An 11,899-nucleotide genomic window follows, 5' to 3' on the forward strand; every position below is an offset into this window, starting at 1 on the left:
TTTTAATTTGAGTAGCATCGTCTAAATAGAATAAGGATCATTTTCTTAAATTTATGAAATTACAAGGAATTAAATAACTGTATATTTGAGACCTTAGTAGAGGAAATTAATTAAAATTTACTAATTATAATTCAAGTAAAGTACGAACAGTTGTGAAAATTTACTGCGCCCTCTGTCAAAAACTTGGTCAATCCGGTCTATACTATAGGTACTGGAAATTCATCGGCGCATGAGAATGATGTTATTACCTAAACGAATATTTTCTCTAATGATAAGATTATATTGCAAAAGCGTAATTTAGTGTATGTTTCCGCAAATAAACATGAAAATACTATTATTATTATATATTTTGCAGTATATTTGGGTCCGCGAACGTTAATTATCAGTATTTAATTGTATTTGTCGCGAGGTTTAGCAATTACAAAATGCTAAGTGTCAAATGATACATGACTGATGATATTTGACAACTAGAGTCTGGACTTCGCTTATTTTAAAATGTTCTTAACTAAGTACAATTAATGCCGAAATACTGTTTAATACAAAGTACAAACCATTAGGGATGAAGCAGCTGTCACAGAAGAGTTAGTACAAAGTAAAGTTCAATTATTTAAGAAATTTAATCTTCTGTGGTTTTCTGACAACAACATGAAGAATTTGTCTTCAAAGCTTGACAGCGGTAAACAAAGTTTCAAGGACAGCAATAAACTATTAAGAATAAACTAAACTATAACAAACTATATTTAAATTATTTTGTCAATCGGATTATTTTTTAAAACTTAAATTATATGTAATAATCATCTTTAAAATAGTTCAATATTGCGGTAAGTTTTTGTATTATTTTGAAAAAATCAGCTGTTTGTCAATAATATCTTCGATCTCTTTCATTCACTGATTAAAATATTAATGCTGTCCTTATCCCACAAATACATTTTTGGGCATTCTATTTTCGTACATTACCATCACTATGAGATGTGATTATACTAATTTTGTGTCGTCTTATGGTTTAAGAATATTCTTAGGTTTCATAATTAATGGTTGGAAGGTAACATACGTTAAATAATACATCGATTTGCGCAACAAAACCATGCTTTGCTTCTTGCTTACTCTAACCAATAAACATCATAATTCTATGAATGATTACAAAATATCTGGTTAAATATTTCATATTTGAACTGAAAATACACAAGTTTGAGCATTACATACATTTAAGACAACTATGTCTATATCTATGACAAAGCATAATGCACTAATGCAGTTTGACTATACTTTTAAGATGAACATTTATTAAATATCAATTTATAAACCAATTCAGTCAATCAAAGCAATCTGGTAGAAATGGGTGCTTTCTAAAGGCTTTTTATTATTTGACTTATACTTTCTATATTTTAGAGTATGTTGTTACATATTTTTAGTTAAGTAATAGTATTAAATTTCAAAATAAGCTTGAATTTCCAGAAATAATGAACATATACCAACCTTGCCAAAAAGCATGGAGACTAAAGCATGTATCGATAAATGCAAGGTAAAGGATGATAATAGTGCCAGATATAAATGTGAATATGATGGGTGTGAGAGAACTTATAGTACTGTTGGTAATCTACGAACCCACTTGAAAACACACACAGGTATTGATAAAATAATTATAACACACCATATTGTCAAACAATATATTACCATCTGTTGTATTTGTATGTCTAGAAATTAATGTCTCTTCTACTGATACTGAAATTACTATGTAATTTAGAAACTTAATACATAGTACTAATCAATAAAAGTCAGTAACAATTTTACTTAACAACAACTTCATGTTAGTATTTTTAGCTATACAAACTTAAAGATTGTATAAAAGCTATTCATTTTTTAGACCCACATCTCTCTGCCTATTTTAAGTATACACCTGTAAGTTAAGAAAACCCTTTGGTTATATGAAAGTGGATTATAATAAACCTAATAATTATATAATATTAACACTATTTTTATTATATATACTTATATTTCGGGAGTAATCATTTGTTTTTAATTCTATTTGCATTGCATTTTACATTGCCAAAACTATTTGTTTAGTGTTAGTTCATCGGGTTTTATAAATTAAGCTATCACCTATTTATCGTTTTAGGCGAGTACAGGTTCACATGTCCAATGCCATCATGTAATAAGGCGTTTCTCACATCCTATAGTCTGAAGATTCACGTGCGAGCCCACACAAAGGCAAAACCATTTGCATGTAATATGGGAAATTGTAATAAGGCATTCAATACTCTATACAGGTACATTCATGTTCATATATTGTGTATTTGAATTAATTTATTTTATAAATTGCCTTTAACTTTACTTCGGTCCTATTCAATATTCCTCATATACAGTTACAGAATCATTTTGCTATTGTCCCTACTAAAATACTGTATAGTATGGATCTTTGTTGTTTCATTAGCTACAATTTTTTTGAATTTTTGGTTTGAATAAATGTGTAATAAACTCAATCATATTACTTCAGAGGATACCAAAACATCATGACCATCATGCTTTATTTATGCATGTTCAATATAATAGGAAAAGTGAAAATTTCATTCAGTATACACAAATTTTATGAATAGTTTAGTTTTATGAAAGTGTTTGTTAAGCAATTTACCTGAATTATTATTCAGGGAAATGTATGTACATTTTATACATAAAAAGTTTGATCTTCGTAAAAATGTATCCAAATAAGCACCCTAGCAAAGCAAGGTATGTTATTAGTCATTACTGTGTAAGCAATGTAAATTGATTATAATTATTTCCCTTGGAATTAAACAAGACACATTTGTATATTAATATATTTGCCTTATAATATATACCTTATTCTACCTAAATTTATTTTAGCTACAATTTTAATTTATATTATACATACACATCAAAATAAATTATAACATTGCTTCTGTGCAATAGAGCAGGTTATCAGCCCCAAGTCCCATTAATTATGACGTCAGCAGTACCTTGGACTTGTATATCTACGATTATGCAATCCGACATAAGGGTAATTGTTTTCGAAACATGAGTTTCTAAACAGAACAACTCTTTAAGATTTATGATCACTTGGGAAATTGCCAATTCGTGTCAACGCGCGATGTTTATGCAACTTAGTGAATCAACTTTATGTCGTTGGATTAAGAGTCAATTTTAAATGTAGTATCTTAAATATTTCTATGCCGCATATCTGCCACAAAATTTTGTGGTTGCCCTATAATTTTTTATTTTATTCTTATCATGTTTGGTGTTTCCTTTCGTGGTCTGCTTTTACGAAATTCGGTGAATTTGTTTAACCAATTGTTAAGTTAACGTTTCTCAACTTATTACTTATTTAGAATTATATAAATAACCAATGGTCTAGCCCACAGATATCTTCTAGAATCTAGATATTTTGCTTGGTGCCATTTTGATAAAATGTCAAACTTAGGACTTACTATTGTATTATATTTATTTATTCTGAAATTATCGTAAAGGCTTAGGTGCTTTAAGGATAGTTTAAATGTATTTTTGTTAATCAAATCAAAAATAATTTATTCATGTAGGTGACATAATGTATACTTATGAACGTCAAAAAAGAAATATTCGTCATTAAATGTCCTTTTTTTATTTCTAGTGTTACATGTCATGCAAAACATTGTAATTATGACATCACATGTCGACCAGGCTAGAGGATTGATAGGTGACAAATTGCGAATAGGAAGGTATTCGCACGTAAAATGTATTGTGCCAGAGATCAGAATTGCTAGATATTTGGCACGCTTCCTATATTGTTGTTTATTGAGCTAATTTGAAACATAATACTTTAAAATGGAAAATTAGTTTTTCTTAATTCTTTTATAAATAAAAAGTATAGATAGTAAATAGTATTTAAAAAAAGGTATTCTTTTTTGTAGTACGCTACTCTTGCAACGTCACTTGTCATTTGTTTTTTATGCACTAATCTGTGATATTTTGTGCTCTATAGCACGGGCTACCGATCTTATTAGCGGTCTTTATTGTTACGTGATGAATGTTATTGTTTATGCCTTATAAACATACACTAAAACTTTTTTAACTATTTCGTCTCATTTACAATTACAGATTGAGAGCTCACCAAAGATTACATAGTGGTGATACATTTAACTGCAAAGCTGAGGGTTGTACGAAGTTTTTTACGACGCTAAGCGATTTGAAGAAACACATACGAACACACACTCAAGAGCGGCCGTACAAGTGAGATCTGTTTACATTATTTTAGCATAAAGTCTTACGATTGACAAGTTTTTAAAAGCCATTTTAGTGAATTTTTAAAGGCCGGCAACACACCTGCGACGATTTAAAAAGTCGACGGCGTGTGTCAGCCACAGAACTCCTAATGATCACGAAGCCGGCACAGACGTTAAAGGGTTACAAAACACCACTGGGTTTTTTATAGTCACTTGTAAAATATATACAATACGTAACAGGGGGCAAACCTTGAGGATGATCACCAGATGTTAAGTGATCACGCCGTTGATGGACACTCAATGCCAGAGAGATCGCGAGTGTGTTACTGGCCTTTTAATAGTATACTTATCTCTTGCAACCTAAGTGAAAATCGTTCGGATATACTTTAGTGGGAAGCTGGATCCACATAGCGTTGGTACGCTGCAAAACCTTAAATACCTGGATCAGATTAATCCGTCCACTGATACTGATGCTGTTCATTATTCGACTACAACTTCATTTTTACTTTCTCTTTAAAAAGTATCTTATTTTTCAGATGTGGAACAGAAGGCTGCGGTAAATCATTCACCGCGTCTCATCACTTGAAGGCACATGCGCGTACGCACACGGGCTCGAGGCCGCACGCATGCGCCGCGCCATCTTGCGGAAAACAGTTCGCAACGCCCACTAGTCTAAGAGCCCATGCTGCTAAACATCAGGTAACACCATTTATGCAAGTTTCGTCTTCACCATTGGTAGTATAGTGTTTAATCACGCTTGCGGTGTGATTGCGGTGCCTACTATTATTATTTATCTATTCCATGGCACAAATTAGACATGAAGAGTGATCGTTGGGTCTTGTGTATTTCATACTTATATGATGATTGGAAGTCACATGTGTTGCTGAAATCTGTATTTTTAGAAACAACGTTTAGAGTTTGTTATTTACTTGAAAATAATCTCTTTTATCCTATTTCTTTTATAATCCAAATGTTCTAACAAATTAAATAAATGTTGGCAATAATATAATAAAAATTAGTTGTCAATCTTTTTGGCAAGATGTCTACTTTCTCCTTACTTTTGTAAAACATTGTGTCGTGTTGTTATCCTAAATAAAGTACAAGTCCAGAATCAAATCTAAGAATTGTAATTGTTTCTTATATTACTATCTTATATTTTAGAAACTTCCAACAACCTTTTTCCTAGTCTTAATTCTCTATAAACCACAGACGTATAACTTTCGTAGAGTATTTTGGGTCAGAAAGCGTTAGGTTAACCAGGATCATCTACTTGAAAGTGAAATCACTCTAAGTGAAATAGACGATCATATAATTGCAAAAGTAATATGGTGCTAATGTTTAACCTCGCTCGAGCCTATATCGTTTATCCGTAAAAATCATTTTGAGATGCATTAACTTAAAATTGCTGCCAATTCACAAAAGCAAATAATTTATTTTTAACCAGGCAAGTTCGTAAGCCATATGCTTATATTTAGATTTTTTTCTCTAGGTACTTCCAATAATATCGTAGGGCAAAAATATTTAGTAAAATACTAATTTAGCCAAAAGATCAGTGTTGGCGTAGTGGCAGCGTGCGATTTAGATTTATGTTCGCATTGTATACTCGTACGGTGAAGGGAAATCGCCATGTCTCATGTTCGATGATGTGTCAGTCACAGAAGGCTGATCCCATACTTTTTATTATTTGAAATAGAAATAAAATTACTTGTTTTATTAAGAAGTCCGCCAAGATACTAAAGCAGTAGGAAAGATAAATATGTCCATTTAAAATAGTTTTCCAAAATAACTTTTATGGTGTTGTTTATCTAAAAAAACAATTGCAATAACTGCAGAATGGCTAGTCCTATCTGAAGCATTACAGCCGTTTTTGTAAGTTCACCCAAGAACAATATATTCCACAAATATCTGCGTTTGATGCGCCTCCCTTTCAGATTGGACTAGAAGTTTTGCAATTATAATGCTATCCATTTGAATTTTCAGACAGACAGTGAGCCGCAACCAGTTATCGTTAAAGTATCAGAACCTCTTCCGAGTAAACCTCCAGATGGTATGAATTGGGATAGCCTACTCGAATCCTTTGGAAAAATCACCACAGAGTCCAATTCTACTGACGGCAGCCTAGACGATATTAACCCTCTGTCTAACAACGTCGACATAACCGAACTACTTTTCGACAACACTAACGATAACGCTAACTATGACATCACTAATCTTGACCTAATCCCCTTCGACGATAAGATCAAGAAAATCGACTGGAATAAAAATATGGACATCAAACCCAAAGCGATGCAATTAGCCCTAGCCAACGAAGTGGAACTACAGGCACCGTGGATTGACGTCACAGCTTTAGCGGCTTCAATACAAGAAACCCCAGTCAGCATCAAAGAGAAAACACCAGAAAATATATTCACCCTTGCCACTTTTGTACCCACACACATGCAAAGTTACATAGACCTTAATTCAGAAGTTCCTATAGCAAATGTCGAAACTTTCAACCTAGATACGCCTAACATACTAGATGTCAGCGATAAAGTGTTTAATGACAGTGAATTGGTAAAGAACTTCGATCCTCCAAGCGAAATAGATTTTCTTAAACCTGGTCCTTCGATTGACAGATCCCTAAATACGCCACCCCCAAAAGTTCAGCATAATATTGAAATTAATCCTTCCAATTCTGTATTGTTTAATACGGATCTCGCTTTAGAAGACACCCTCCTATTTGACAATGAACCTCCATCCGATATGTATGTGGTAAGGACAGAGAATATATTCGGAAAACAGAAGAGGAATCCTCTAGAACAATTAGCGGCCGATGCGGGCATTTGTTCCTGCGTTGATTGTAAATGCGATCCCAACGGTAATTGTTCAAACGACGTAAAATCGATTAGAAACGATTGCTGCGAAGATAAATGCTCATGCGTGAACTGCAATTGCAATCACGCCGAAATGAAATGCGCAGTTGGATGCGGTAAAGCCACAGATACAAACCACAACACGTTCCTAGATTATCATAAACGACATAATAATTCAAATTTAGAAGAATATGGCGTCTATACGCACGAATGCTACGATGACACACCGGCGAGTGTCGCAGAGAGCTTAAAGAAGTTGACATGTTCTTGTGATACAGATAATAACTCTTGCTGTCAAACTAATGACAAAAGAGATAAAAAATCTTGTTGCGTTACAATTTGTATTAAAAATGTGGAGACATTTAAACGTTTCCTTAATAATGATTTGTTAACTGCTTTGAAGCCACCAAGTTTTAATATGACAACGAGTTAGCTTTTCGTAGTAATGTTTAATGCATTTATTTGTGTACTTATATGTTTTTTTGTGCATACAAAAATTGCACTGTCTGGTGCTATACATTAGAAAATAAGAACTTAATGTCTTTAATGAATTTTAAATTATTAATATTTTATTTATTGTTAAAAAATTATATTTATACTCTATTTAATTGATCAAAAGTGATATTAAAACACATTTTATATGAATGAATATATTTAATAACATTTTTAAAAGGTGCAATTAATATTTATAAAAAGAACTACAACCAAAGATGGTATAGTATTAAATCATAATGTACAAAACTATGGTATTTAAAGTATGTTAAGGCATACAATACATTTTATTCATGTTATAAAATTAGGTAAGATATTTTTGTACTATTCTTGTTATAAAGTATATATTTTATTATTTGTATAATACAAAACTAATGTGCCATCACAATTTTTTAATGTGTATTTGTTAATTTATCTATAGTGCCAAAAACGTGCCTTAAACATTGTTATAGTACTTACCCAAGTGCCTTGCACAAATCAAAATGAGATTTTATTAGATATTAAAAGCAATAATCACAAGCTGTAAACTTTCTAGTCTCAATAATAAACGCTTTTCATAATAATAGTCTTTTATTTCTCAATTCACATGAAAAGTATAAATGTGAAACTTAAAATCTATTTGAGTATTACATTTACTTAAATCTAACAAATAATTATAAAAAAAAAACTATACAAAAGGGTTTAATAAACAACCATGCTCACTACATTTAAGAGATCTGTTTGTATTAATTTAAACTAAATGAATACATCTATGACAAGTTAAGCCAATTGTTATGCTAAGTTAAACATTTCCACAATTAGAAGGTAATACAAAGTCTGACCCATTAATGCTTAGCAGAACTAAGTTTACATATTGAACTTAAATTATTTTCACTCATAACTTAACGCCGTTTTTTCTTGTCATGCCTTCGAGCTCTAGATATTGTTGCTCGATGTCCTGGAGATGACTGTTCTGAGCTACATTCGTCGCTGTCAGTGTAGGCCTTAAAATTTAGAATTTATTATAATTCTTGGTTAAATTCATCATTAATTTCATTATGATTTGCATCAAATTGCTTTCATCTGATTTAACTTAGCAAGATAGTGGTTTTGCATAATTAATAAACAATGACTTTCTATTTTATATTTTCTATTCTAAGTTTACTTAGCAATATTATAAGTTCAAACCCATAAGTTAAGTCCATGTGACTATTAAAATTTAGGAGCTCAAAGGGTAGGTTTCACATTAAATAGCCAACAGCATACAACTTTCTATCATAATTATTTGGTACATATTACAATACCTTTTCATATGGATACGGTTCACTTTGATCATCCGTAAGGGTAACACTTGCCAGTAAGCAAACTAGTTGAAATGCTGCCCCAATGTAGAGTCCGTACCGAATAATGGTACTCATCATATCTTCAGCAAATATCTCACTCGGAATCATTTTTTCGAAATAGGTTTATACAATAAACTGATAAGTGTTATTATTACTACTTTAATATTTTTAAATATTGGCAGTAATCAATACGGAATATTAGAGACCGCCGAAAAAATAAAGCTATTATGCCGAAAAGTCTAAAACAACTGTCAGTTGTCAAAATCTCAAATTCATATACAGCATATATAAAATGTTTGTCATATTGTGGCAACAGTTAAGTGTACCTAACACTAAATTCTGATTGTTGCAACAATAAAAATGTTTTCGCAATTCGCATTATAATATTGTAAATTTATAATAAAGAGAATTAGTTAATAAAGAATAGAGAGAATTATTAATTAATCTGCTTGTCAATAGGATAGTAACTATAAATTAGGAGCTGAAAGATTTTCAGTTTACAACTTTATCAACACATTCTTTTCAGGTAGGTATAATAATTTTTGATATTTTTTAAAATTTTGTTTGTAGATTATAAAGGACAGTAAAACGTATATTATTTTAAGTTCAATCAATTTTTATTAAGAATAATATAAAAACGTAGTTGTTAAATAGTATAAGTAGTAAAGTTGTAGGTAGGTTAAACAATTAATAATCTCTTATGATTATAAAGATATATCTTGAACAATTATAGTCATACTTCTGAGTCTAAATCAATAATTAAAGATATATATATTTTCTGGTTTAGGCCGCTGTACTATCTCCGTTTCCTATGCATCCAGCAAAAACTGGCCAGTCGCAGACCTGTAATAAATGATTTGTTAATTATTTGCAAGTAAAGTGGTGCTCTGCTGCAGGGAAAGGCAGCTTCTCTCCGAATAAATCTATGAATGCAGGACATATTTGTCCTCTATAAAATTTATATACAGCTATATAAAATTTCGCGTTTTCTTTCTGAATCTGGTTAAATGAGATAAACTCAAAGTGATGTCAAATAATAATAAATTAAACTTGTGTGCCACTTTTAATTTATAACTCACCTGAAGTTCTTTATTGAAGTGAAGATTAGGAGGGCACGAGCGTGCAACTTTGTTGCCCCATACGCAAGAGTAGAAAACGCCGCAGTTTTCTGGTTCAGACACAAGCCAATGAATATAAGGATCCACTGGGCACCCATTTTCCAGAAATTCCATGCCTGGCTTCTCTGTTGGCAGGACTTCTACTTCGGTTCCTTCCCCATCAACAATTACAGGTTCGTCTGATAGGTTCTGAATTGATGCAGCATGATTGACTATTTCTTGGTATGCTAACTCTGGTTCATCGGTTTCTGTTTCTGGTGGAGTGGCCGGCTGACAGTTTACGTTAATTGGCCAGTCACATATCGATTCGGCCTCGTTGAAATGGAGTCCGGCTGGGCAGATTCTTTCAACGGGATAACCGTGTGTGCACTGGTAGAACTTATTGCAATCTTCGTGGGCGAACAACTTCTCAATTGTCCAGTCAACGGCTTGTTCTGGTGGACAGGGATTCTCGCGTTGTGCCAGTGTCGCCACAGCCAAAAATAATAAACCCGCAACTGGAAAAGATATAATTATGTTAAATTATCGTATTACATATTATGTTGAATTGAATCCTCCAGTTTACCTTTCATGATTGATCAAATGTGTATGAATGCTTGTATCGAGTGGGTTTGTATAAGTATTTATAGGAAACTTAAACATTATTATCTTTTGAAATCAAAGCAATTGAAATATTATCAAAAGTTCTGATAAAACCTGAGCCGTTAAAGATGATAAAGTTTATTGTTTAATTGTCTATCGTATGAAAGTAAATTGATGTTTTTCATTAAAGGTTAATAAAACTACGAATATGATAATAACATGTAATCAATGAGTAATTTATGATTTAGCTCTTTGAAAATTGGCGCCAATTTATGTGTTCAAGGACTTTTTCGAATTATCGTACAAAACTACCATCGCTTTTCGTTAGTCTACAGAAGAATGTGTCATATGAAATGAATTCTTATGGAGTATGAAGATAATTGCCAAATATAAATTTATTTTTGATTTTATATATACAAACTTTATAAAGATAAGTCTTTGTGATTTAGTAGCCTATCTAATATATGAGTTAAGTTACTACAGAATACAACTGATATGATGTTGTGACATCATATCAGTTGTATTCTGTCTGGAAATTGATTTCTATTAACAATTGCTGGTATTGTGAATTACTTAAAATACGATATGTGTTAGACACGATTGATCACCTGCTTGCCTAGATGTGCGGTCTCATAAAAGTTTGTATCGAATTATTTTTCTTCTTTCTATCATTTCGGCAAATTAAATGAATTCGATAAAATTTTATATTTATTTTATCGAATTCATTTTATTGCCTTATTGAATCATTTAAGAATTTAAACAATGAATAAACCTATTGAATATTTTAAAATTGAAACTTAAGACAGCCGACGAAAACAATACGACATGCATGACATCATATCAAATAAAATTAATTGCAGCTCACTTCTAGAAAAAGATGCTCTATGTTCCTGCCGAAAAGACTCGTAATCTTGTGCTTTATTTCACAATAACATCAACTATCCAAGACCTCAATTGCGTATCGCGTAGCCCGGACAAAGATCACTTTGCTTGGCTTGATTTGTTTAAATCTCGGATAAATATGCTTTTAAATTTATTTTGTGAAACGAAGGGAAAACGAAGTTCGCGGGGGCAGCTATTATAATATACCTATATCTAACATATATTTCATCTTTGGCTATATGTGTAGTAAAATTTTTATGTGTAATATATATAGTTTACGTTTCTTTTAGGAATACGAAATAAATAAACAACAAAATTTATAATTTTGAAATAAGTGAATCCGCGAAAGAACCAGCCCACTCATTACGGCGGTATGCGGTACGTAATTCAAGTATATTACGCGTTATTGTAGCCTTATCGTACGTGGAAAACAATAGTAA

General features: G+C 31.7%; 3 protein-coding genes across 4 annotated transcripts; 1 reads left to right on the plus strand and 2 right to left on the minus strand.

Annotated features, from left to right (window-relative positions):
• Positions 1-552: 552 nt before the first annotated feature.
• LOC110991946 lies at positions 553-8,118 on the plus strand. 2 transcript variants are annotated; one of them, XM_022257549.2, is made up of 6 exons: positions 553-821; positions 1,456-1,625; positions 2,117-2,267; positions 4,087-4,218; positions 4,748-4,910; positions 6,192-8,118. In XM_022257549.2, exons 2-6 carry the CDS (start codon positions 1,490-1,492, stop codon positions 7,494-7,496), a joined length of 1,887 nt encoding a protein of 628 aa, XP_022113241.2. In that variant the 5' UTR covers positions 553-821; positions 1,456-1,489; the 3' UTR covers positions 7,497-8,118. The 2 variants fall into 2 exon arrangements, with proteins under 2 accessions (XP_022113241.2, XP_022113239.2); XM_022257547.2 differs by lacking the exon at positions 553-821 and adding an exon at positions 920-1,042.
• On the minus strand, positions 8,112-9,124 carry LOC110991948 (protein anon-73B1). The gene is made up of 2 exons (XM_022257551.2): positions 8,839-9,124; positions 8,112-8,538 (listed from the first exon to the last, which is right to left on the minus strand). The coding sequence occupies exons 1-2, from the start codon at positions 8,983-8,985 to the stop codon at positions 8,437-8,439; spliced, it is 249 nt and encodes an 82-aa protein (XP_022113243.1). The 5' UTR covers positions 8,986-9,124; the 3' UTR covers positions 8,112-8,436.
• A 348-nt stretch (positions 9,125-9,472) lies between these two features.
• On the minus strand, positions 9,473-10,658 carry LOC110991945 (peritrophin-1-like). Its single transcript, XM_045631723.1, has 3 exons — positions 10,561-10,658; positions 9,957-10,492; positions 9,473-9,720 (listed from the first exon to the last, which is right to left on the minus strand). Exons 1-3 carry the CDS (start codon positions 10,565-10,567, stop codon positions 9,661-9,663), a joined length of 603 nt encoding a protein of 200 aa, XP_045487679.1. The 5' UTR covers positions 10,568-10,658; the 3' UTR covers positions 9,473-9,660.
• Positions 10,659-11,899: the final 1,241 nt, after the last annotated feature.

The sequence above is a fragment of the Pieris rapae genome, chromosome 16 (genome assembly GCF_905147795.1).
Source record: "Pieris rapae chromosome 16, ilPieRapa1.1, whole genome shotgun sequence".
Lineage (NCBI taxonomy): Eukaryota > Metazoa > Arthropoda > Insecta > Lepidoptera > Pieridae > Pieris > Pieris rapae.

Excerpts from the sequence above, each read along its gene's own strand:
- LOC110991946 (XM_022257547.2), top strand. Across the intron at positions 1,626-2,116 it reads CCACTTGAAAACACACACAG|GCGAGTACAGGTTCACATGT; the intron begins GTATTGATAAAA and ends TTATCGTTTTAG. Across the intron at positions 4,219-4,747 it reads ACTCAAGAGCGGCCGTACAA|ATGTGGAACAGAAGGCTGCG; the intron begins GTGAGATCTGTT and ends CTTATTTTTCAG.
- LOC110991948 (XM_022257551.2), bottom strand. The coding sequence starts at position 8,985 with ATGATTCCGAGTGAGATATTTGCTGAAGATATGATGAGTACCATTATT. Across the intron at positions 8,539-8,838 it reads AACCGTATCCATATGAAAAG|GCCTACACTGACAGCGACGA; the intron begins GTATTGTAATAT and ends CTAAATTTTAAG.
- LOC110991945 (XM_045631723.1), bottom strand. Across the intron at positions 9,721-9,956 it reads ACTTCAATAAAGAACTTCAG|GTCTGCGACTGGCCAGTTTT; the intron begins GTGAGTTATAAA and ends CATTTATTACAG.